The sequence below is a fragment of the Capra hircus genome, chromosome 12, assembly GCF_001704415.2.
Source record: "Capra hircus breed San Clemente chromosome 12, ASM170441v1, whole genome shotgun sequence".
Classification (NCBI taxonomy): domain Eukaryota; kingdom Metazoa; phylum Chordata; class Mammalia; order Artiodactyla; family Bovidae; genus Capra; species Capra hircus.
In genome coordinates, this window is record NC_030819.1 from 10,202,835 (window position 1) to 10,230,605 (window position 27,771).

Genomic DNA, 27,771 nt, shown 5'->3' on the forward strand with positions numbered 1-27,771 from the left:
TTTGACAACTTAAGATAAAACAGGCAAATACAATCTATCAAAGCTCACTCAAAAAGAAATGAATAACGTGAAAAGACCTATAGAAATGAAACAATTCACAGCTAAATGTCTTCCAACATAGAAAACACCAGGCCTGACCTCTTCACTGATGAAAGGTACCAATCACTTAAAGGGAAAAGAAAACCAACTCTACACAAACTCATCCACCATGCAGAAAAGGAGAGAACCCTTCCAAATTCATTTCATGAAGCCAATGCTACACTCACACCAAAAACAGACCAAGACACTAAAAGAAAATAACAGATCAATTATCTCTTAGAAACACACATGCAAAATTCTCACCAAGATACTCGCAAGTTGAATCCAGCTATACACAAAAAAGATAATAGTCACAACCAAGTGAAGTTAAGCCAGGAATGCAAAGCAAACCAATGTAATTCACAACATAAAGAAAAATGTGCTGCGCAACTCTATTTGCATGTACAATTCACTGTACAATTATCTGCATATTCTACAATGCCAATTTTTGTCCACTCACGAGACAAAACTGGACACTCACTGTTGGGCATTTAATAACAGGCTATTCTTGTGCTCTGATCTTACTACCAATACTATCCAACATTTATGGATTACTCAGCAGTACACAGTCCCATCCACAGCACCTTATGTGAACGACCTTGTTCCTGAAGGTCCTACACCTCAGGGCCTTTACACCCGTTACTGCCTCTATTCAAAACGTTCTCCCCACGTCCAGCCTGTTCTCATCACCCCAGTCCTCATCTCAGACAGCACCTCAGAGTGGCTTTCCCGCATGACTCTGTATTTCAGTTCCGTCAGTCAGTCAGTTCAGTCACTCAGTTGTGCCCGACTCGTTGCGACCCCATGGACTGCAGCGCTGCATAGCAATTTTCACCATTTGAAATACTCCTTTGAAAGTTTTACTTCTTTGTCTGTCTCCCTCATCAGAATGTAAAATTCATGAAGGCAGGATCCTATTTGTCTTGTTCGTTGCTGTATTTCCGTACCCAGGATAGTATCTGGCAGATAGGAGGGTTTTAGTATTTGGTGAAGGAAAGAATTATATGAGGTAGGTAGTACTCTCTTCAAATTTAGAATATGAGAAAATCGTGACTCAGAGTAAGTTACCTGTTCATTATCATAAATGACTTAGCCTGAGTTCCATGTAAAGTAAAAGTAAGGCAAAGACAAGCAGGAAGCTAGTTTATTTTGGAATGTGATTCCAGGAAGCAGGGGTGAAGGATATTGGGAATAAAACATGGAAGAGTCAATACAAATATTCATTATGAAGCTAGCCACCTCTGTGAGTGACAAGATTATTCTGGGGAGCTACAGTCCAGAGCTGAGTCCCGCAGGATTTTCTAAGAAGCCTTGTGAATGCAGCTCGGAAACATCACCCAGGGAAGAAACAGGAAAGCATTTTTATCCATCATCCTTCAAAAGTCTAGAGTGACCACGGAAAAGGCGGCCCATGGGAAGAATAGAGAAGTAAGTTTTACCAGATCAGACCAGCTTACACCAAACAAGAGTGTACAAATGCATGGAGTAAGAGGTGAGGCTGAAGGCACAGCGATGCTGTTCAAGACATGGTGTCTGACCGATGGCCAGGGAGTGGCACGACCAGGTACAAACCCTGACAAATAAATAAACTGCTACGAATAAAACTGCTCCCTACTCTGGCTGGCCACAGAGCTCCATGGTCCAAAGAGATTGTCATCTCCATGGTAGGTTTTAAGTGAAATAAAGACACGAAAAAGTAATAACAGAAATCAAAGTGGTACCCTGTGTAATGAAAGTAAATGCAGTCGTGAATGAAGATATAAAAAGATGGCAGCCTGGGACGGTGCAACACAGAGTGGCAGGTACTTCAGCTCCGTCGCTCAGTCGTGTCTGACTCTGCAACCTCCCAGACCGCAGCACCCAGGCCTCCCTGTCCATCACCAACTCCTGAGTTTACTCGAACTCATGCCCACTGAGTCAGTGATGCCATCCAACCATCTCATCCTCTGTCGTCCCCTTCTCCTCCTGCCTTCAGTTTTTCCCAGCAGTAGGGTCTTTTCCAAAGAGTCAGTTCTTCATGTCAGGTGGACAAAGTATTGGAGTTTCAGCTTCAACATCAGTCCTTCCAATGAACACCCAGGACTGATATCTTTTAGGATGGACTGGTTGGAACTCCTTGCAGTCCAAGGGACTCTCACAAGTCTTCTCCAGCACCACAGTTCAAAAGCATCAATTCTTTGGCACTCAGCTTTCTTTATAGCCCAACTCTCATATCCACACATGACAACTGGAAAAACCATAGCCTTGACTAGATGGGCCTTTGTTGGCAAAGTAATGTCTCTGCTTTTCAATATGCTGTCTAGATTGGTCATAACTTTTATTCCAAGGAGCAAGCGTCTTTTAATTTCATGGGTGCAGTCACCACCTGCACTGATTTTGGAGCCTCAAAAAAATAAAGTCTGTCACTGTTTCCATTGCTTCCCCATCTATTTGCCATGAAGTGACGGTAACAGATACCACGATCTTAGTTTTCTGAATGTTGAGTTTCAAGCCAGCTTTTTCACTCTCCTCTTTCACTTTCATCAAGAGGCTCTTTAGTTCTTCTTTGCTTTCTGCCATAAGGGTGGTATCATCTGCATATCTGAGGTTACTGATACTTCTCCTGGCAATCTTGATTCCAGCTTGTGCTTCATCCAGCCCAGCATTTCTCATGATGTACTCTGCTTATAAGTGAAATAAGCAGGGTGACAATATACAGCCTTGACATACTCCTTTCCCAATCTGGAACCAGTCTGTTGTTCATGTCCAGTTCTAACTGTTGCTTCCTGAGCTTATTAAATGCTAAATGGATCAAAGGTTTTAAAAATATATGTAAAATCTCTGATTTTTAAAAAAAATCTACATCTAGGAATTTAGCCCAAAGTAATTATCATGGATATACAAAAAGATTTTTGGTATAAACACAGTCATCACAACATTGTTTGTAACCGTGAAAAAACTAGGAACATGACTATCCAATAGGAAAATAAACTGTCCTATCCATAAAATGGAGTAATATTCAATTTTAAGAATTAGGTTATAGAAAAATATTTCATGCTTTGGAGAAATGTTCTTAAGTAGTAAGTGCAAAATATTTCTAGCAGCATTATTATATAACACTTTTAAAAAACCAGTCCATACATGGGTTTTTTTTTAAGCATCTGTCAAAGTATTAACAGTGGTAATCTCTGAGTGATCTGTTCATGGGAGGTTTTAATTTTTTCTGCAAATATTTTAAGAATTAGAAAAAATAATTTTGGTTTAGCTAGTTATTAACTCAGTAAAAAGTGTCATTAAATCCTTACACAGCAAGACAAGGCAAATCGCTAGCAATCTGCTGGCCCCTCTGTGAGTGCAACCAGGAAGTGATTCATCCATGGAGAACCCAAGCAGGGATCAAATGGAAGGTTAAAAACAAGTCTCTTCTTTGCAATGGGTCCTTCCACTTTTGCAAATAGGGATGTTACAAATTTTGAGAATGATAGGCAATACATTAATCTAAAAATAAAAATGCAAAGCATCTATGGGAAAGACAACATAAAACACCAAAGTTTGAGGCATTTCCTTTTGGGTCCCTCAACTCTCTGGCGTGACTGAGGCACACAGCCATCTCCCCTTGGCGGTGAGCAGCACCAGGCTACAGTGACCGTGTACTGTCCTGAAAGAATTACCACAGTGGATGTGGAGTGCTTCATACCAAGCACTGCGCTGAAAAAGCCCTCAGTGAATGCTCACAGCACCTGAGGCACTCATCTGAATGTTTTAGGTAAAAAATGGGTTAAAAAAGGTTCAATAACTTCCTCAAGGTCACAGCTAGTTAGTAGAGGGGCTTAGATATGAACTTGTTCTGCCTGACTCCAAAGCAAAGGTTTTTCTAATATATAACAAGAAAATCTGATATCTTTGTATCCTAGTCCATGGTCCAAAAGGATTTTCACTATTACTATTTTTAATACTTCACCTGTACCTTTTTGGTTCCTCAGAAAGTTAAACATAGAATTATCATGGTGTCCTGGTGTTAGTCACTCAGTCATGCCCAACTCTGTGACCTCATGGACTGGAGGTCACCTGGCTTCTCTGTCCATGGGGTTCTCCAGGCAAGAATACTGGAGTGGGTAGCCATGCTGCTGCTGCTGCTAAGTCGCTTCAGTCGTGTCCAACTCTGTGCGACCCCACAGACACCAGCCCACCAGGCTCCTCCGTCCATGAGGGGGGTGACATTGCCTTCTCCAGAGTGGGTAGCCATATGACCCAACAATTCATCTCCTAGTTATATACTCAGGAGGACTGAAAACAGATATTCAAACAAAAACCTGAATATTCATCACAGCACACCCTAAGAGCCAAGAGTGGAAAGAACCCAAATGTTTATCAACAGGTGAATAAACAGAATGAAGTACATCCATAAAAGAGACCATTACTCAGTCATAAAAGGACACATGCTACTGACAGAGGCTACAATACAGAAGAATTTTGAAAAATTTACGCTGAGTGAAAGCCAGAAACAAAAAGCCCCACACGATGATTCCATACACATGGAGTGCCCGAATTCAAAACTGCAGGGACAGAAAGCAGATCAAAGTGGATTACGGGGTGGGGGTGGGGGGGTGGAATGGGAGGGGCTGCTTAGTCGGAGCTGTGCTTCTTTAGGGGGCGATAGAAACAGTCCAAAATTAAAGACTGACCACCGCACAACAGTGTAAATGGGCCGGAAGCAAACAGCGGTACACCTTCAAATGGTTAAAATGGTGACTTTTATGTTATGTGAATCCTACCTGAATAAAAATATGCATCTTTTAGGTACTGAAGACACTAACCACAGGTCATGCAAAGTGTAGCCATGTGGGCTGTTACAGAGCATCGCAGCCGACGAGTGCTGCAGGGGGTGGGGATGAGGGCAACGAAAAGGCAGCAACCCTGCCTATTCCCACAAGTCACCATGTCACAGCACACTCGCCAAAAGCCCCGGTGTGGTTCGCACCCCTGGGAGGAGTGGCCGCCATATCCTACCAGTTTGGTTTTCCTATTTCTGACTACTTAACTATTTGGTAAACTTCTCAGGGGTCCCCCAAGAATGGGGTGACTTGGTGCTTTATGAAGTCACTTAAACTTTTTCATCGAAAAGGGGTTAAGCTAATGTGTGGAAGTCCATGAAAAGGCAGAAACCTGTGGCTCTGGGAGGGATGTCTTCAGCATCCACCTTGCTTTACTGTTCAGGACTATAAGTCTCCTGGAAGGAAACCTGATGAAAATATACCCTCAGTGACCAAGTGGAGGACAGTGAGTGCCTTCTGGTGACCATCCCAACAAAGACATCCATAAAACTGGTCTACAGGGTGGGGCGCGGGAGACACAAACCAAACACATATCTGCAAGGCAGAGAAACCCAAGACTGATTTTCAAGTTTGATGATCCGAAGAACCTCTTCCACTCCTGTCTGGTGGGAAAGTCTATGATTCAAGTCAATGTATGGCAAAAACCACTACAATATTGTAAAGTAATTAGCCTCCAAATAAAATAAATTAATTTAAAATAAAATAGAGAAGCAAGCAGAAAGTCTTTTAAGTCTGGACTTGTACACACAGCCTTTTAGCACCTAATCCATTTGTGTGTAGAGACGCTACTAAACATCTTAAACCACTGGTGCTGAGACTGGCAGGTCAGTAGGAACACAAAACACCCACTTAAACTTTATAAACACTAAAATGTATTCTAAGTGGATTCAAGAACTGGATAAAAGCAATGAAACCAAAAAGACAGCTCCAGACAAAACACCAGTTCAAGATGACAGACTCCGATACCTGTCCATTTTTCCTCCCTTCCTAAGTCATACTGAAGTAAGAGGGCCTCAGAACACCAGAGGCAAATCTCCTTTCAAAGTCGTCCAGGGAGCAACCAGTAAAGACCAAGACCTGGGAAGAAGCAATGTGCAAACAGAACTATCCGTCAGAATAATCTATAGCAGTCCTCAAGCTTCAATTATTTCCACTTTGGCACCATTAGTTTTGCTATATCCCAGTGCTACCCACTCTGTTATTTAACACTTCAACTCACCTTACTATGATTTAGTTAAATCAATGTATTTTAAAAGCAGCTTTATATCACTACAGTCATTGCAAAATGAGTGCCACACTGTCTTCAGCAGGTGATAACTATAAAAGTGAGCACACTTTATGAAATTCTAACACTGCTGCTGACAGAAAGAGGGGGCCTGCCTCTTGCTCTCCAGGCCACAGCAGGAAACTGGCTGCTAACAGCAAGGCAGGTCAGACTAGCACCTGACTGAGACTTTCTCTCTGTTACAGTCAAGAGGAGAAAGAACTGACAAGGGAATTATTACCTCACGTTTGTCTCAATGGCCCTTGGTGTGGAGCCCACATCCTGTGTAAAACCATCCCCATATAAACGGCACACATGCCTGCCTTGCCGTGACAGGTGGGTGGCCCTTCCACAAAACCCCACCCCCAGGCACACTCACATTTTCTCACACACAGTCATTCATCTGGCATTTTTTCTCCCTGGCAGGAGAAAAGGCTTGGCCCCCAAAATAAAATTCAAGAAATGCCCTCTGAAGAAAGTGGCAATGTACTTGGGAGGACGCTGAGGTGTCTAAGGGCTGAGAAGGACTCAAAAAGAGCGCGGGTATCTTCAGACTCCCCCAGGAGGTGCCAGCCTGGGGAACACAGATCAGTGGGAGGGGGTGGATGGTAAGCGAAAGGGCAGCCTTACTCAGAGTGAGAGTTACACAGAGCTGAGCCCCCCAGCCAGCCAGCAGGCGGGGATTTCCTCCTGCTCCCCACCTCTGCAGCCTAGTCACAAGCTCTGCACACCTGAACAGGGCCTGCAGGCAGCCCTGCGGAGGAGGTACGTGCCTCCTAGGGACAAAGACCAACCCACAAATAAAGAGGAAACCCACACCAGCTATTTAGGAATCCAGTCTCTCACTATGCACAAGAATGGCCAAGTGAGCATCTGGAAAGTTCACCCTGTGTCCTCTGCACCAAAACGTTTACTGCAGGAGGGAGGCCAGGGGGAGAAAACAGAAGACTTCCAAGAAGAAAATGATGCAAGGGTCAAGAAGCAGCAGTAGCTGAGGGTGAAATTAAGTAGGGAAGAAATAGCGATAGAAATTAGGAGACGCCCTGAAGTAGCACAGGTTTTAGGACCCAGGGCGCTATTTTCTTCTACTACTCCGGTCACACACCTTGGCTCAACAGCGAATGTGTGTCAGTGTGTGTGCTCGGTCACGTCCTACTCTTTGCTGTCCCGTGGATTGTAGCCCACTAGGCTCCTCTGTCCATGAGGCAAGAATAATGGAGTGGGTTGCCATTTCCTCCTCCAGGGGATAATGAATATGCAATAATAATAATGTAAACATAGCTATTGTTATGATTTTCTGTGCGTGTATGTGTCCGAGAGAAAGAATGCATAGGTTAAGACCTTGCATAGAAAAAACTCTAAAAGAATGAGCATTAAACTATCAGTAATAGTCATTTAGCTGGAGGAATATGTGACTATTCCTTTCTACATTACATTACTCGTGTAATTTGTGAATTTTTTGGCAGCAAGTATTTTTCAGTTTTGTCATTAAGGCAAGACAAAAACAACATTAAAAGTCAGCTTTGAACATGATTAACAATGTTATTAATGATGGGGCAAATTTATTTAAGGCTAAATGAAAAAAATCAGAACATGAAACTGTATATAGATCCAATTTTGCTTTTAAATATGTTTATGTACATACAAATGGAAAAATTTACAGAACACCAAGATATGGGTTTGGGTGGACTCCAGGAGCTGGTGATGGACAGGGAGGCCTGGCATGCTGCGGTTCATGGGGTCGCAAGAGTCGGACACAACTGAGCGACTGAACTGAAGATGTAAACAGGGATGAACTCTCGGTGGCACAGCGAACTGGAATTCTATGTTCTTCCTTTTATTTCCCAAATTTTCTACAATGAAGACCATGCCCACTAAGTCTTAGAAACAAAAAGTTAATAAATTTAACAAAGAGTTACATTTCCTTGTTGCAGGGTCCATAAGACTGGAAGTACTAACTTGCATCATCAATCTTTAAAAAACAACTAATATTGTGCTCTTTCCACTGTATCATGCTACATTCAAGGGACTAAGGTGACATAAGCATTGGAAAATGTCTGATAACAGTGGCAATGTAACATAAAAATCTTAAGAAAAATGTCTGGGAAAGGGAATCATGATTTATATAAGCAGTGCAGGGGGTCACATAGAGTTGGACATGACTGAGCAACTGAACAACAATAAAAATAACAATAATTTTCATTTATAGTTTAAATGAGGGTTAAAATTTAAGCAATGTACAGCATGGGACAATAGGTAATAATACTGTATTGTATACTTGAAACTGGCTAGTAGATCTTGAATGTTTCCACACACACAAAAAAGATGACTATGAGGTGTTGGTATGTTAATTATCTTGACCGCAGTAATCAGTTCACCATGTATGCATATGACAAAACATCACAAATGATATAAACATATAAAATTTTTGTCAACTGTATCTCAATAAAGCTAGAAAAAATAAACTGAACAATATAATTTGGGGTTTAAAATTTTTAATTAAAAAAAAATATTTAAGCAGCCCCACACAGTACCAGCGTGTTCCACAAAGCACACTTCAAAAATGTTGGGGTCAATTATTATTTATGATATTCTTTATTAGGTTGTACTTATTAAAATTCCACAGAAATACATTTTTAAAGTAGCTTGATTTAAGGCAGGTTCTGACTTAAACTGATACTGCCATAAGCTGAGAATGGGAAAAGGTGGAAAAGGCAGATAATGGGCTAAGTCAATTTAGTCGTGTATGACTCTTTGCAACCCTATGGACTGGGGCCGCCAGGCTCCTCTGTCCATGCGATTCTCCAGGCAGAATACTGGAGAGGGTTGCCATGCCCTCCATCAGGGGATCTTCCAGACCCAGAGATTGAATTCACGTCTCCTGGGTCTCCTGCATTGCAGGGAGATTCTTTACTGCTGAGCCACTGGGGAAGCCCAAGGTGGATAATGTACTTAGTTACTCAGTCGTGTCCGACTCTTTGCAACCCCTGGACTGTAGTCCGCCAGGCTTCTCTGTCCATGGGAATTCTCCAGGCAAGAATACTGGAGTGGGTTGCCATTCCCTAATTAGGATTTTTTTTTTTTTTCGGTAGGAGCTAATCAAAAAAGTAGGGAAAACCACCAGACCATTCAGGTATGACCTAAATCAAATCCCTTATGATTATACAGTGGAAGTGAGAAATAGATTTAAGGGACTAGATCTGATAAGAGTGCCTGATGAACTATGGACTGAGGTTCATGACACTGTACAGGAGACAGGGATCAAGACCATCCCCATGGAAAAGAAATGCAAAATAGCTGTCTGAGGAGGCCTTACAAATAGCTGTGAAAAGAAGAGAAGTCAAAAGCAAAGGAGAATAGGAAAGATATAAGCACCTGAATGGAGAGTTCCCAAGATTAGCAAGGAGAGATAAGAAAGCCTTCCTCAGAGATCAATGCAAAGAAATAGAGGAAAACAACAGAATGGGAAAGACAAGAGATCTCTTCAAGAAAATTAGAGATACCAAGGGAACATTTCATGCAAAGATGGGCTCCATAAAGGACAGAAATGGTATGGACCTAACAGAAGCAGAAGATATTAAGAAGAGGTGGCAAGAATACACAGGAGAACTGTACAAAAAAGATGTTTACGACCCAGATAATCACGATGGTGTGATCACTCACCTAGAGCCAGACATCCTGGAATGTGAAGTCAAGTGGGCCTTAGAAAGCATCACTACGAACAAAGCTAGTGGAGGTGATGGAATTCCAGTTGAGCTATTTCAAATCCTGAAAGATGATGCTGTCAAAGTGTGGCACTCGATATGCCAGCAAATTTGGAAAACTCAGCAGTGGCCACAGGACTGGAAAAGGTCAGTTTTCATTCCAATACCAAAGAAAGGCAATGCCAAAGAATGCTCAAACTACCACACAATTGCACTCATTTCACACACTAGTAAAGTAATGCTCAAAATTGTCCAAGCCAGGCTTCAGCAATACATGAACCGTGAGCTTCCAAATGTTCAAGCTGGTTTTAGAAAAGGCAGGGAACCAGAGATCAAATTGCCAACATCCACTGGATCATCAAAAAAGCAAGAGAGTTCCAGAAAAACATCTATTTCTGCTTTATTGACTATGCCAAAGCCTTTCACTGTGTGGATCACAATAAACTGTGGAAAATTCTGAAAGAGGTGGGAATACCAGACCACCTGACCTGCCTCTTGAGAAACCTGTATGCAGGTCAGGAAGCAACAGTTAGAACTGGACATGGAACAGACTGCTTCCAAATAGGAAAAGGAGTACGTCAAGGCTGTATATTGTCACCCTGCTTATTTAACTTATATGCAGAGTACATCAAGAGAAACACTGGGCTGAAGGAAACACAAGCTGGAATCAAGATTGCCAGGAGAAATAGCAATTAACTCAGATATGCAGCTGATACCACCCTTATGGCAGAAAGTGAAGAGGAACTAAAAAGCCTCATGATGAAAATGAAAGAGGAGAGTGAAAAAGTTGGCTTAAAGCTCAACATTCAGAGAACTAAGATCATGGCATTTGGTCCCATCACTTCATGGGAAATAGACGGGAAACAGTGGAAACAGTGTCAGACTTTATTTTTCTGGGCTCCAAAATCACTGCAGATGGTGACTGCAGCCACAAAATTAAAAGACGCTTACTCCTTGGAAGGAAAGTTATGACCAACCTAGATAGCATATTGAAAAGCAGAGACATTACTTTGTCAACAAAGGTCCATCATCAAGGCTCTGGTTTTTCCAGTGGTCCTGTATAGATGTAAGAGTTGGACTGTGAAGAAAGCTGAGTGCCGAAGAATTGATGCTTTTGAACTGTGGTGTTGGAGAAGACTCTGGAGAATCCGTTGGACTGCAAGGAGGTCCAACCAGTCCATTCTAAAGGAGATCAGTCCTGGGTGTTCATTGGAAGGACTGAAGCTAAAGCTGAAACTCTGGTAATTTGGCCACCTCATGCGAAGAGTTGACTCATTGGAAAAGACTCTGATGCTGGGAGGGATTGGGGACAGGAGGAGAAGGGGATGACAGAGGATGAGATGGCTGGATGGCATCACCGACTCGATGGACATGAATTTGAGTGAACTCCGGGAGTCGGTGACGGACAGGGAGGCCTGGTGTTGCTGCGATGCATGGGGTCGAAAACACTGAGCAACTGAACTGACTGAATATACTATGGCTGTTTTTATTTGCATGGTGTTCTTTTTACTTTCTCTTTATTAGTCAAGTTATTAAGAAAGAGAAGGGGAAAAGAACACTATGCAAATAAAAACAACCATAATATATTACTTCCTACAAGAAAAAAAAAATTCCTAATTAGGACATAAAACATCTCTAGTGAAAACAGGACTGGGCTTTGGTTCTGCTTAGGAAGAAAGAGGGAGACTCATGGACTGAAAGCCAATAGAAGGAACACGGTGGACCCAAGAGAAAGGAGCTGCAGCAGACACAAGAGGAGGAATGAAAAGCTACCTGACAGGACTCAGAGCGAGTTTTCAGTGACCAGGAAATAAGCCCCACTGCTGAGCAGAGCTGCTGTATTCATCACCATCCTATGAACAGGGTCAAGTGGTCAAGAGAGAGAAATGTAAATAAACTTGAGTCTGGGCAGTAGTAGTGTGCATTAGTTCACAACACACAACATGGAGCCAGACTGGATTCCAATTCTAGCCCCACTCCTCACCAGCTATGATCCTGGACAAGTTACTTAAATACCTACACCTCGCCTTCCTCATCTGCAAACTGCGAGGAATAATTCAGAATAGTACCTCACGGGGTTGTTCTGAGAACTAACCAGCTGTTCAGATGCAGCCTAGCAACGTCACACAGGTGTTACACAGTAAAATTTACAGTGTGATACAAGTAAAACTGGTAATAATACATAAGTAAAGCTGATAATAATGCATACTTTATTAGTTGTTGTTTGAAAAATTACAGAGATACGCAGAACTCTCATTTAAATGCTGATTCTTCTTCCCAGGTGTTTTTCCTAAGGCTTGGAAGTTATATTCCCATTGCTCCTAGTCAGAAACTAAATTCACATCAATTTAGTCTCTAATGTGGCATGACACAAGGAAAAAAAACACCGGCTTTGGAGGCAGGAAAACCTGAGCTCAGTCCTAGCTCTTCCACATAATTTGGACAAATTACACTCTGAGCTTCAACATACTCATTTGCAGAAAAAATACCTAGAGCTACTATGAAAATTAAAAGTGATAACTTAAGTAAACCAGTATTTTTTCCCTTAAAATTGCTGGTAAAGTTGTAGGTACCATCCTGTGGGGCTAGAATTTGGCAGTATCAAAAGTTAAAATATTCTCTATTTAGTCTTCTTTTACTTCTAGGAATATCTGAAAATTAAGATGCTCTCAGCATTACTATAATGGGAGGAAAAAAAAAAAAACAACAATGGAGGGAAGCACAAACCTAACTGCGAGAATAGTATACTAAGAAAATGCTTATGACAAAGGAGAAAATAGCAGAATATACACAGTCATTACGACTGCATTTTAAGAGTGTTGCATGAAATACAATCAAGTTAGAAAATAGTATTCAAGTGTGATAAACTTAATTATTAACTTGGATATTCATTTTTGCAATGGAACAAGTATAAAAACCAAGATGTTAATAAATGATGTTTTTATTTCTTCCCACTACTTTTCCATATTTCAGAATTTTCTTTGGTGAACATGCGTTCATTTTACAATAATAAAATCAGTTCATTTAAAACAAGAACATAAATGTACAGAGGGGAAGAGATTAAGAAAATTCACTGAGATGCTAACTGTGGTTTTTCTCTATCTTGCAAGCTTTCTATAATGTGGTTAATCTTACTTTAGATTGAAAAGGAAAACATTGTTTTTAAAAGCACCCTCCAGGTTTGCCCTTTCCTACTTAATATGTCTTTCCTTCTCAATCAAAATTCTTGAATAAAGAGTACTGTACTTCTCAAGTTTCAAAAAATCAGATCAGATCAGATCAGATCAGCCACTCAGTCGTGTCCGACTCTTTGCGACCCCATGAATCGCAGCACGCCAGGTCTCCCTGTCTATCACCAACTCCAGGAGTTCACTCAAACTCAGGTCCATCGAGTCGGTGATGCCATCCAACCATCTCATCCTCTGTTGTCCCCTTCTCCTCCTGCCCCCAATCCCTCCCAGCATCAGGGTCTTTTTCAATGAGTCAACTCTTCGCATGAGGAGATCAAAGTACTGGAGTTTCAGCTTTAGCATCATTCCTTCCAAAGAAATCCCAGGATTGATCTCCTTTAGAATGGACTGGTTGCATCTCCCTATTTCAAAAAATATACTCCCTCAAAACTTAAGAAATCTGGGAAGCAGCTTATCCCCAAGAATCAGGCATTAAAAGCAACTGGTTCAGGGGTTTGGGCAAACCCGGCCTGCTGAGTTAATCCCTTACTGCAACAAGGAATGAAATCAGAACACAAATACACAAAGTCACCTCTAAAGAGGCCAGCCAAGTAATCCTTGGCCCTCAAAACAGAAACCTAACTAAAACAGGATGGCAAAATTGCAGGTTTCACTGAGGTACCGAAATATTAATACAAGAGTCGCTGAATATCAAAGGGAGACTCCACAACCAAGATGCAGATTTTACAAAGAAAGAGCACCAAGAGTCCTCTCAGTCAGATCATGGGTATAAAGAGCAGAAGGGTGAGAGCTCTCTGCTGTGGAGAGAGGACATCACGAGGAAGACGAGTGGAGTGAACCACCAACCCACTGTGCATACCTCCAGGCCCTCGCATCAAGCCGAGCAAGGGGTGAGCTGAATACGTGAGCCCTGATAGGAGGTGGGGGGTAGAGTGGGTTTCTGGAAAGCAGGAGGAGGAGAAGCCATGTTGATCAATGAGATAAAAAATACACGACCAGGACAAAGAATCAGCAATTCCAGCAGAGCAGAGGTGGACCACAAGCTAGAGGCGTCGTCTTTGATTCAGTCCCACAGTACCCTCAAGCAAGCCAAACAGGCCTTAGAAGGAAGAAACTGCAGATGGACCTAAGTTTCAGGAAGCTAAGGAAGAGTCACCAAATGAAGCCCACCAGCCTAACAACACGTCCCCCAGGTCAGGGGAGCAACCCGCATGAGTGCCTCCCCAGACACCGTAAGAACCTACAGGACAGAGTCAGCTTAAACCACTGGCCAGGCGCAGAGAGAAGCATAAGAACAGTCCAAGATCCTCACCATTCCTTCGTCCTCCCACTCTGCCCCATCTAGAAACCAGGAAGGAGAAACCGGAAATTTCAGGGTCAGATGGGACATAAAAGGTCAGAAGCTAGTTACATCACTTTCTCTGACAACAGGTTACCAGCTACAAATCCCAACTGGGAGGAAGGAGGAGGAAAAGTCTTAAATTTGAATGAAGGCTGAATGAACTGAACTAGGTACTTTCAATGTCTAAAGAGGGAGAAAATCTTAACTGGGAGAAAGAGGGAGAAAAAGTCTTACCTTTGAATGAAGGCAGAATACACTGAACTGGGTACTTTCGATCTCTAAACTGAGCTTATGTTTTGTGACTTCTGTTTCCTAAGGTTACTGCCACCTGAATGCACCTTTTGTCTTTCACTTACCACCGAATCCTGAGCTCCTAGAATAGCTGACTCACTGGTAAAGTAAACAGCCGTTGAATCAATAACTTAAAGAGTGCATAAAAAGTCATAAGGCCTGATGCCTTTTCATAAAGGCAAAAAGCTTTCCAAGCCAAGTGCATTTTAAAGAGATGGTGACAGACAAAAATATTTACTTTGATCATCTCCCACAACTTATGTATTCAACACATTGAGTACATACCTGAAGAAAGAATATATCAGAACATGGTATGGCCCTTCCTGGGAGCACCACCACAGCCACAGTGGGAAATTATCGAAGTGTCCATGTCAGTGTGATGCTGGTGAGAGAGTGCTCGGCTTCTGAGGCAATATCCTAAAGCTGAAATGAGGGTGGGGTTTGTAGACCCTGAATGACCCACTGGTCCTTACGGCTCACCCATCTCTGGAGTGAGAAGAATGTCCTTATCATAGGCTGGCACCACTGTTACCACGGATTCATCAACTGCATTTGATTCAAGCTTCCTAACTAAGGTTTTTGGATAAAGAAAGAAGAGTTTCAGTCAAAGGAAATTTCCAGCTAAGAATGAATTTCACACTCCGATAAATTTATACTGGTTCCCAACTCAGGGCCATGTGAGCTTTAGTTAGCATGATACCCCTGGGTACTGAAAACCATCTGAATCTCCAAAGGGCTGACTCCAGCTCTGTCTTCCTGAGACTCGCTCAGCTGTCCATCCCAACAATCCACTCTATTTCCACTCTACTTTTGGCTCATGGGCTTCCCTGGTGGCTCAGTGGTAAAGAATCCACCTGCCAATGCAAGAGACCCAGGTTCCATCCCTGGTTGGGAAGATGCCCTGGGAAAGAAAATGGCAACCCACTCCAGTATTCTTGCCTGAAGAATCCCCATGGACAGTGGAGCCTGGTGGGCTATAGTCCATGGGGTCCTTAAGAGTCAGATATGGCTTAGCAACTAAGCAACAACAACCTCTAGTTCACTCTTTACTTTGACAGAAATAGGTTTTGACCTTAATGATCCTGCTCATCTTAAAGTGACAATAACTTATAGCCAAATTCAGGAGCCCCTGAGGATGTGAAAGAAACTAAGGAAATGACAGGAGAAAGTCAAAGAACAAGGAATTTTAGAAAGGTACAGACTACCGGGTATAAAATAAATAAGACACAAGGAGGTAATGTACAGCACAGGGAATATGGCCAGTATTTTATAATAACTTTGAATGGAAGGCAATCGATAATGCGAATCACTATGCTATACACCTGACACTAATATAAGATTGTAAATCGACGACACTTCTATTTTTTTTTTTAAATTGTACAAAAAGTGTTCATCAAGGCCAGGGTGAGAGAACACTCCACTAAGACAAGGAGTGAGAGGCCCGCATGTGGACAAGGAAGTCTCCGGTCACTCACTCTCGGTGGCTGTGGGGGAGGGAAGCAGGCACTGTGAAGCCAGGCCACAGCTGGAGACCATCAGAAAAAAAAGAAAACAGCTAATTAACTGCAGAGCTTAAGAGTGAAGGGAAGAGAGAAAGGAAAAAAGTGAAGACATCTTTCAAGAAGCTTGGTAGGGAAGAAGAAACAAAGTCATTAGCAGTTGGGCACGTACAGAATGTGGTCAATGGGTGAAGTGGTTATGCTTCTGTATTTTTAAGACTCCAAAGACGTCTCCAGTTAAAAATACTTCATCCTAAGACTATACTTTCAGGGATCATTTCCATAGGTTGCTACTAGAGAAGTCTCTCTGCTGTATGACACAGGGAACTCAAACTGGGGCTCTGTGACAACTGAGAGGGATGGGATGTGGTGGGAGGTAGGAGGAAGGCTTAAGAGGGAGGGGACACATGTATGCCTATGGTCGATTCGTGCTGATGTATGGCAGAAACCAACACAATACTGTAAAGCAACTATCCTTCAATTCAAAATAAAGTAATTAAAATAGAAAAAGAAAAAAATACTTCACCCTATTTATTTGCTATGCACAACTCTAGGAGTTTACACATGATAAATGTTTTCATCTTCACAACCACCTGAAAAAAATAGGGAATAACATCTCCTCTCCACAAAATAGGGATCTGAAATATCCTGGGGGTCTCCAAAGAGCCCACAGGAGAAAGCACCAGCTTTAACTCATGTGGGAAGAGAGGAGGGAGTGTCACTAGAAAAGGCAGCAGAGGATGACTTCCTTGGTTGCCCAGTGGTTAAGACTCTGAGCTCCCAATGCTGGAGCCGCGGGTTCAATCCCTGGTCAAGGAACACAACCCCACATGCTGCAACTAAGACCCAATGCAGCCAAATAAATAAAAAATAAATTTTAAAAGAATGAGTTAAGAATAGACAAAGGGTGGGCCTCAATTAGAAGAATTCCTTTAGACTGGGGGGAAAAAAAGGACTGCGTTCACATGCCTAACAAACCCTTAATTGTCCCTCCAAAATCAGCTCGAGTATCATCAACATTAGCAAGTCTCCTCTAACACCTGCAAAAGAATGGATACAAACAAGTTAGTGAGAGGATGTGCCCAGGCATGGCCATGGGTGCCAACACCCATGGCCCTTATATCTGGGATGGAGTAAGCATGGGAACAGTCTGGATGACGAGACAACGGAATCCAAGAAATGTAACTGAGCAGCCGTGCCAAGGACTCAGCTCGCATGGACACCACACACTAGGTCGAGGGCTGGGGCTTTGCCAGGTCAGAGAGCAGGACAGGGATCCCAGGTCGCCAAGGGTCTCGATGGGAATGCAATTCGGGGAATCAACCATGGTCTCCAGACTGGAAGTGGAAGATGCCAGAAATGGGCTGTAAACTGGAGACAAGGAGATCGGAAGTCTGGCCATCAGAGTCACCGTGAGAGAGTGGGAAGAAGCTGCAGGAGTTTGTTTACAAAGAAAGCAGGCAAATCAAACTAGGTCGGATGAGGACGGTTTTCTCCTAGAGAAACACCCATGTCTGCCTAGTCTGCTGTCTCCTGTCTCCACCGCACCTTCAACACTGGACCAGAACTGCCGAAAGTTTTACTTTGCCAAAAAAGGTCCATCTAGTCAAGGCTATGGTTTTTCCAGTGGTCATGTATGGATGTGAGAGTTTGACTGTGAAGAAGGCTGAGCGCCGAAGAATTGATGCTTTTTGAACAGTGGTGTTGGAGAAGACTCCTGAGAGTCCCTTGGACTGCAAGGAGATCCAACCAGTCCATCCTGAAGGAGATCAGCCTTGGGTGTTCTTTGGAAGGAATGATGCTAAAGCTGAAACTCCAGTACTCTGGCCACATCATGCAAAGAATTGACTCACTGGAAAAGACTCTGATGCTGGGAGGGATTGGGGGCAGGAGAAGAAGACAGAGGATGAGATGGCTAGATGGCATCATCGACTCAATGGACGTGAGCCTGAATGAACTCCGGGAGTTGGTGATGGACAGGGAGGCCTGGTGTGCTGCAATTCATGGGGTTGCAAAGAGTCGGACACGACTGAGTGACTGAACTGAACTGAACTGAAAGTTTCGTCCTCAGCCTTCCAGCTCTACTTGCTGCTCCCGGTGTCGTCATTCACATCCAGGGCACAACCCCGTAATGGCCTGTGTCCAGGCCAGCTCCCTCTCTGCAGATGGCCCTTGGGTTATCTCCGACTGGACTTCCCAGGCCCTCAGACACTACATGTCTTCCCCCCAGCTGAGCCCTCCATTTCTACACTCCCTGCCTCCGTGAACAGGAGCGTGTCTACCCAGTCACCTTCAACTCCTTTCTCTCTCCTGATCTCTTGAGCTCTACTGACACAGCCTACCTGCCTACACATTTTTAGAATCCTCCTTCTCCCCTCCGTCTATCCCCACTGCTCCCACCAGTGGGGGCCCTGAGGCCATCAGCCTCAGGGCCATCAGCCTCTCCTGCTGGACTCTGGGCCCCTCCTGCTGGCCACGCTATTGCCTTTAAGTCCGTCCCTCAGAATCTTCCCCCTGGTTTTAAAAATTCAGATCTCTAATGGTCACATTGGCTCTTCTGAATATGACTCTCTGGGGATGGGACCAGGAATCTGAAAGCTCTGTGGCTGCTTTCGCAGCCAAGATACAGGCAGCGTATGGAAAACCCTGCTCACATCCCCAAGGGGAAGCTTCCATCTTGCCGCCCACAGCAGCGTGAAGCCTCCCCAACCAGAGCTTCAGAGCTTCACCTTCTCCTGCTTCCTGAACTTGGCTCTACCATCCGCTCCTGTCTGTGTTCCTGGGGAGGGGCAGCTGGCCACGTCTCCTCTTCAGGTTCCATCCCCAGCCCTCGACTCACTGGCCTCTGAATGACGTCACTGCACACACCTCTGTGCAGAAAGTGCTCCCCTCCGCCGGAATCAGCAATTCCCTAACTCATCACCTCCGGCCTCTCTGCCAGGCCCTGCCCAGGTTCCGTCCCTCACAGAGGCCCTCTCCCTACTCGCATGCCTGAGCAGCTCGTGCTCAGGCCGCAAAAGTCAGCTGAAGCATCTCCCTAAGATATAACTCTTAACAGCGCCTCTCCCCTCCCGAGCCCAACCCCTGCCAGAAACCTGCAGCACCCAGTACAGACATTGTCTCATTGCTTTTTGTCAACTTTTCTCCCACTAGACACTGAACTCCTTAAGGGTGGGACCTGCAATTGGAATACATCAGACATGCAACGAGTATTGCTTGAATCCACAGTCAGAGTGAGTACACTGTGAAGTAAGTCATGGGAACGCTTACTAATAAATGTAAGAAATAATACATCTATTACTCAACATGTTGTCATCCCTAAGCAAGATCTAAAATGAGGCATGAACAAGAGTCCTACACACGTTTATCCTCATGTGAAGAATTGACTCATTGGAAAAGACTCTGATGCTGGGAGGGACTGGGGGCAGGAGGAGAAAGGGACGACAGAGGATGAGATGGCTGGATGGCATCACGGACTCGATGGACGTGAGTCTGAGTGAACTCCGGGAGTTGGTGATGGACAAGGAGGCCTGGCATGCTGCGATTCACGGGGTCGCGAAGAGTCGGACACAACTGAGCGACTGAACTGACTAAATTACCCGACAGCAGTACAGTTTCAAAGACATGGCTGCAAATGCCTTTTGCTTGAGTCATGGCCCTGGCAGCACCAGCTTTCTTCAACACCTGGAAAACGCCCTGCTGTGCCTGCTTGAGAGTCTCTACACTTGCGTCTCCCCTTCTGCGAGATGCACACTGTTCAACAAAAACTCACCTGTTGGCTCCTTCACACCATTTCGGTCCCCTTCCTGAACGTCTTCTCTGACCCTAACAGCTAAAGCAGCATTCTTGGCATTCTTCTGGCGTCCTGCTATAGTCCTCTATAACTACAGTCTACGCCACTACCCTCGAATTTTCCTCACGACACTTACCACTATGTGCAATCACATGGTAACATACTTACTGGATGCTGGCCTGCTTCATCCTGTGTACCACTTTATCCTCTGTACACAAACCGTATGTGGCTTATGTACATAGTCAACAGACACTTGCAGAATAAATAAATAAATGAGAGAGAGATGAAAGCAAGTGTAACATGAAAACACCATCATCTACTAGTCACAGAGGTGGGAAATATGCAGGTGGTAGGAAAGAGCCGGGATTTTTCCCTTAAAAAACACCTCTTGGGGCAGGGTTAGGCAAACATTCATCCTCAGGACGCTTAGGATCAGAACTCTCATTTACCAAAGGGCACACGACTTATCTAAAGGAAATCACTTCCCTTGCAGTGGGGAGCCTTGCAAAGAAAAACTTCAGAGCAAGGAAAATGTTTCTGCCTAGACTTGCCAAAAGACCAGTCCGGGGGGAAAAATGGTGCCTAAACAACACTGTAAGCTCTGCAAACACTGGGACCAAGACTTGTCCAATGTCAAGTCCCCAGAACCCAGCAAGAGTTGTCACATCCCCAGAAACCAACCCGTAAGAGTTGCTCAAAATGTTCGCTAAAGGAGCATATAAGACATGGACTTCTGAGGAATGGCCATTCCACCCATTTTTATGCTTCAGACACATTTATTTCAGAGACAAGGCAAGACAGCTAAGGAAGAGCCTCGGGCCTAGGCCTCTCCCTAGGCTGCAGTTTGGCTCCTAGAAATCAATACTTATCAACCATGTGCCACAAGTAATCATGTCTTACCTTCCCCAGAGTCACCTTACATCAAATTTGAATATACTTTGGCAACATAATGGCTAACAAAGCATAGTAACCAGTAACAGATTTTGCTTGCTCTTTTAATTTTTTAATGTTTTTTGATTAGCAAGGAAGGATAGCTCAAAATGACAAAAGAAATAATACTGAAGAATTCTACCATTGATTGTGGTGCTGGAGAAGACTCTTGAGAGTTCCTTGGACTGCAAAGAGATCAAACCAGTCCATCCTAAAAGAAATCAACCCTGAATATTCATTGGAAGGACGGATGCTGAAGCTGAAGCTCCAACACTTTGGCCACCTGATGCAGAGTCAACTCACTGGAAAAGACCCTCATGCTGGGAAAGACTGAGGGCAGGAGAAGAAGGGGACGACAAAAGATGAGATGGTTGGATGGCATGAATGGACATGAATTTGGGCAAACTCCATGAGAGAGTGAAGGACAGGGAGGCCTGGGGTGCTGCAATCTACTGGGTCCCACAGTCGATCATGACTGAACAATAACAACCACTAATTTCCTATTCAGCAGTGTATGGCTCATAGTAGGATCACAGGAAAAACACACCACCATCTCAACTATCAGTTTCAACAGTCGTGATGTTCTCTATCCAAAGGGTACTCTGAGGAAGATTAACTACCTAGTAGCTGTTAAGGTACTCTGAGGCCAGTGCTTGAAAAATGCTATAAATCAAATCATGAAACAAGGGAAACCATAAATACTAAGCCCACTTCAAAACCTGAGAAGCTGAGAAGTGAGGAAGATTTATACTTATGCCTGTCACCCTGATACTAACTTACTCCCAGAATAAGATATCAATTTACTGACCAGGTATCTCAATACATCTTTTGTTACAGAACGTTTATTGACCAGAGACATATTAATATTCACTTATGTAACAAAGTGCTGACCACAGGTGTTAACTTCTGCAAAAATCCTCTGGTCAATAATGCGATCTGTGTTCTTAAAAAGATTCCTAACTTTCACAACAGACCATGAGCATTTGGAAATGTCAACTGCCTCTGTACTCTGTAAGATTAACTTCACACGTTTGGAGATAAGGAAGCATGAACAGCGACAAGCAATTGCAAAAACTGTAGCTATTCAAACAGTTCGCTGTTGCTGTGTCAATGCCTAACCTCAATGCTGTTCAGCTGACATACAGTCCACCTTGAAAGTTAAAGTGAAAGTTAAGTCGCTCAGTGTGTCCGACTCTTTGCGACCCCATGGACTGTAGCCCACCAGGCTCCTCCATCCATGGGATTTTGCAGGCAAGAATACTGGATTGGGTTGCCATTTCCTTGAGTCAATTAGGCCATTTCAGCGAGAAAAAGGAAGCTGTTTAAAAGGCTCTATATATTTCTCTACCCTCTATCTGTTGACACCCCACAGCTGATACTCCACTAAAATACAACAACATCCAGCAGCAAAGGCCCTTCCATTTCCATCCACTTTCAAGTACTTTTAATCAGTTTTTGTTTATCTAAATACTCCTAAGGAAGGCTGAGGAGGAAAAAAACAATTTAAGTAAAACTAAGGGGTCAGGTTCTGACGCAGAGGTTTGAAATCTGCATCTGAGGGAAGCCAGTTTGGGTCCCTCGGTAGCCTAAAATGAATGGAGCAAGGTGACTGGGAAGGGAGTAGGATTCCAGTATCGCCTCCACCCGGACGGCCTCTGGTTTCTCCGCTGAGGGCATGAAGCCGGGCCCGAACACCAGGCAACCCAGCCGGAGCCTAACTGCCCAGCCCACCTGGCGGCAGCCCCGGGAGCACCTGAGCACCGAACCTGGGGCTCACAGGGGGTGGCGGGCGGGGGGAGCTGGGGCTGAGACGGGGGCGGTGGCCGCTGGCCCCCACGGGGCAGGAACTGCCAAGTTTCTGGCAACGGGGACGGAAGATCGATCCCCGCCACCACACACAAAACCTCCTGCAACCCCCGAGTCCCTGCCGCCCCCAGCCTCCTCAAGGAGGTACCCAAGGGTGCCGTCTAGGGGGACACAACCAGGATGGCGGCGGCCGGTACTCACAAAGCCCACTGGAGCCGGTGCTGGTGAACATGGTCCCGGCGCCGGACTCAAAGCCCCCGCGGGGGACAGGGGGAGGGGAAGCGGAGACTGAAAGGGGGGGGGCCGTGTGGAGAAAACCCTGCGACCGCGCAGGCGCACTCCGGGCGGAGCGACGAATCCGGCAACCCGACTCCACACCGGAGGCCGCGAGAGAACAACGCATGCGCGGCTCGTCCGTTTTTGTGTTTTTTTTTTTTCCCCAGCCCGCGCCCCCGCCTCACCTACTTCCTGCCGCGAAAGGGAAGTGCGTCGGAAGTGAAAGGGGTCCGCCTCTTCGGATTTTTCCGACGGCCGCGGGAGCCTTGGGAGAGGAGTGGGGATGGCGTGTGGGAGGAGTGGGTGTAACTGGGGAGACCGCACTAGTACTTTAGCGCCGCCCCTCGCCCCGTGGAGTCACCAAAGCAACATATGCCTCCGGAATGCCGGCGCGGGGGACATCTCCTCTCGACCTCTAACCCCTCTCCCCCGTGACGGGGCGCCAGGCGCGATCCGCGCGTGCTCAGGCCTTTCTGGGCCGTCGCGGAGCCGGCTCCCCGGCTGACTGTTGACACGACCGCCTCGCGTTCCGGTGTCCGGCCGAGTGCTGAAGAGGCAGCTTCTCGGATGGAAGAGGACCCGGAGCTGGAAGGCCGTCCTTGTCGCGGGGAGCAGGGCGGTCCAGCTGTCCCCTCCCCCTTTTCCCGTGTCGGTCTTTGGCGAAATCCCCACAAAAAGCGCTGAGTGCCGTGGTCCCTGGACCCTCAAGCCCTCCCCGCCGTGGTGGCCTGTGTCGTGTCACCAGGCGCGGTGAGTCTGGCGGAGCGAACCGGCTCCCTAGACTTCTGTCGTGGAGTCCTTAAACGGACGCTTGCCATTAAAAAATTTTTTTTCCCCTTGCGAAATTTTTACTCCTTAGTAAAGCAAATTTACTTTTCTTTTAAAGGGAGGTTGAGCTTGAAAACTTTAATGTTATGCGGTCGTTAAAGAGGACATCCCTGATAGCTCGTCTGGTAAAGAATCCGCCCGCAAACTGGGAGACCCGGGTTGGATTCCTGGGTCGGGAAGATCCCCTGGAGGAGGGCATGGGAACTCACTCAAGTTTTCTTGCCTGGAGGATTCCATGGACAGAGGAACCTGGCGGGCTACAGTTCATGGGCTCGCAAAGAGTCGGACACGACTGCGTGAGCAAGCATGCACACAGATCTTAAAGAACACATATGGGGAGGCTTTGGACACCTGATGCAAAGATCCGACTCATTGGAGAAGACCCTGATACTGGGAAAGAGTGAAGGCAGGAGGAGAAGGGGACGACAGAGGATGAGTTGTTTGGATGGCATCACCGACTTAATGGACATGTTTTTATTGAGTCGTTCAGTCCTGTCTGATTCTTTCTGACCCCATGGACTGCTGCAGGCCAGGGTTCCATGTCCTCACTATTTCTCCCAGAGTTTACTCAAACTCTTGTCCATGAAAAGGAAGGATATACCCGTCTGAATGCAGAGTTCCAAAGAATAGCAAGGAGAGAGAAAGCCTTTGTAAGTGAACAATGGACATGAGTTTGAGCAAACTCCAGGAGATGGTGAAGGACAGGGAAGCCTGGCATGCTGCACTCCATTGAGTTGGAAAGAGTCAGACACGCCTTAGCGGCTAAACAACAAGGGAACTACATTATTTATTATAGTTATTTCCAACAGCCTATTTAGATAAAGAGTATTATTTCAGTACAGTGAAATAATTCTGGCAAAAGCAACAATGTGTAACAGAACATTTGAGATTTCTTTTGACAGAATTAGAACATCTTTAAATTTGATCAATCAAAAATTTTAAAATATTTCAGATTAGTACCATCTCTAGTTTCTGGTCTGAAGTTGCTCGGTTGTGTCCAACTCTGCGACCCCACGGACTGTAGCCCCCCAGGCTCTTCTGTCCTCGGAATTCTCCAGTCAAGAATACTGGAATGGGTAGCCATTTCCTTCTCCAGGGGATCTTCCCAACCCCTGGGATTGAACCCACATCTCCTGCATTGCAGACAGATTCTTTACTGTCTGAACCACCTGTGCTGCGCCTGTTTTAGTTTGGGTTTCCCAAAAGCAAACTCTGAGCCAAAGTTTCAAATTCAGTTTCAAGTTTGTCTGGCAGTAGTCAGTACTCTTGCCTGGAAACTCCTATGGACGGAGGAGCCTGGTGGGCTGCAGTCCATGGGGTCTTGAAGATTCAGACAGGACTGAGCGACTTCACTTTGACTTTTCACTTTCATGCATTGGAGAAGGAAATGGCAACCCACTCCAGTATTCTTGCCTGGAGAATCCCAGGGTCAGGGGAGCCTGGTGGGCTGCCATCTGTGGGGTCGCACAGAGTTGGACATGACTGAAGCGACTTAGCAGCAGCAGTCCAAAAAAAGGACCACTCTTTTTTGAAAAAGAGAATGGGAAGGAAAGGATGGAAGCCAATAGAGATGAATCATCAAAGGAATCAGCCCTGTAGGCAGCTGAGCCTGGCTTCAGAAGGGGAGGGAGCTGGGGTATTTATCCACTGACTCCTGTCAGTCACTCAGGGGTACCCCCCCCCCCACCCAGCAGTGCAGTTCCCCAGCACTTCCACCCCAGTGTGAGTGGGCAGAGGCTCTGGTGGCAGAGCAAGGGCTGTGGTTGGGAAGGGTGACCTTAGGTGTTAAAGCTCAGGTTAAGGTACGGACATGACGGTACCAACCCACCTCTGGCTTTCCTGTTTGTGCAGCACAGTGGTAAGAAGGCTGTGCTGAGAAAATTACATATGGAAATCAGAGGGTGGGTTTGTTTTTTTTAAACAGAAGTGATGGGTTGATTTGCATCCCCCAGTCTTCCTCCAGTACCCAATTTAGAAGTCCACTTCATTACTGTACAGAGTTTTTTTTTCATTTTCTTTCTTTTTCCCTTCCTTTCTTTCTTCCTCTCCCTCTTTCTCTCTGTCTCCCTCCCTCCCTTCCGTCTTTCCTTTCTTCCTCTCTTCTCTGTTTTCTGTCACATAGCAAAGGCTGTAGTCTCCAGAATCTGAGTTCTAGAGACGGATCATATGCCCTAACATGTGGTGGGGTGTCAGAACGGGAAATCAGTTTTCTGTCAAACTTCATCACTACCACTCAATGCATAGGGAAGTATTTTAAAGCAACTCATATGGAGCCTGATTGTGAGACAGTCGAATGTCCTCATCTTCACTCTGACCATATGCTCTTTCTGGGAGGCCAAGCGAAGGTTCCTTGTCTTTCCCATGTCACAAACATAACCTGGTCTGCTGGTACCACATGTTCTCAACCTCCGTTAGTTATCTTTCTGCTGTGCATTCATTTTTCCATACCTTCTGTGTGGCATCACTTCTTATCTTCTGACTTCTATTTACGGGGGGATGCTAGAGTTGTTGCTGTTCAGTCAGTCATGTAGGACTTTTTGGGGTCCCCATGGACTGTAGCCCACCAGGCTCCTCTATCCATGGGATTTCTCAGGCAAGAATACTGAAGTGGGTTGCCATTTACTTCTCCAGGGGATCTTCCCAACCCAGGGATCAAACCCTCGTCTCCTGCATTGCAGGTGGATTATTTAACCACTGAGCCACTAGGGAAGCTTGTCTCCTAGTATAGTCATGTCCAGACACCCACAGATCAAAATATGTATTAATTTCTTACACATTTCTTTCCTTTGTTTCATTGCATAAAAATAATGGTGTTATATTGATTATTAAAATTATGATTAGCATATTTTCCTGAGTTTCATTTAGGGTATTAGAATTACAGAATATTTGTTATAAAAGGGAGAATTGGATCTCCTAGAATTGAGAGCCATTAGACTATATTGTATATGCCATGCATACATTTGACAGACTAATTGGGTGGGCTTCCCATGTGGCACTAGTGGTAAAGAACCCACCTGCCAATGCAGGAGATGTAAGAGATGCAGGTTCGATCCCTCGGCCAGGAAGATCCCCTGGAGGAGGAAATGTCAACCCACTCCAATATTCTTGCCTGGAGAATCCCATGGAAGGAGGAGCCTGGCGGGCTACAGTCCAGTCGCAAAGAGTTGGACATGACTGAAGCGACTTAGCATGTACAGTTGGGTTCTGGATGGCCTAATGTGAATAAAGACCACGCAGTCTTACGGCATCTTCAAAATTACATATCAGGTGTAAAAGACATTTTCTTGTGGCTTGTTTTTAGGTATATGACATAAAAGGAGACATAGAAGCTCTTTATTAATATAGCCATACATATTCCATAACACTAACTGTTGGTTAGAATATTTGTAAATTATATTGTTCACAAATAGGATATTCTGTCCCTTCCCTTCCCTTCTGAGGGTAATTTTGATCAAGTGGACGAGGTCTTGCTCATAGTACAGGAGGAGTAATACAAGTAGAATGGACACCTAACTTCCCGTTGCAGGGTTGTCAACACCACACCTTCATTTCCTAGCCCGTCCGTGTTGTTTAAACAAATTGAATATTCCTCATTCAAAGAGGCTATTGGATGTAGTGCTGTTAGTTCATGTTCTCCCGAAAGCCAACCTTGAGATAATTTCGGTGCAAATCCCACCCCTCCATTTGAGAGGTGACTCTAGGAAGCATGGTAAGGACCTAGGGAAGTGAGGGGAAGAGAGTGGTCAATAATGAGTGGGTTACAGCTGTGAGCACTTGGAAGTGAGTGCTACTAGAGACCTTCTAAGAGCCTGAGCAGAACGCTTCTCACAACTATCTCACCAGCAGGCAAGGAAACCGAGCTATTTCCATACCAACTCCCTTTCTCATTGGATAAGGGTTGCTCCTGAGGGTTGTAACACCCCGCTGTGCTTTCAGCCTTGCTCTTGCACGCAGA

The 27,771-nt window shown here is 44.9% G+C and overlaps 1 protein-coding gene across 1 annotated transcript in view; it reads right to left on the reverse strand.

Annotated features, from left to right (window-relative positions):
- UBAC2 (UBA domain containing 2) overlaps positions 1-23,038 on the reverse strand; it is a 171,732-nt gene extending 148,694 nt beyond the window's left edge. The window contains exon 1 of the mRNA XM_018056404.1: positions 22,914-23,038. Within this exon, the coding sequence (XP_017911893.1) occupies positions 22,914-22,944 (31 nt within the window). The 5' untranslated portion in view covers positions 22,945-23,038. The remainder of the gene's footprint in view (positions 1-22,913) is intronic.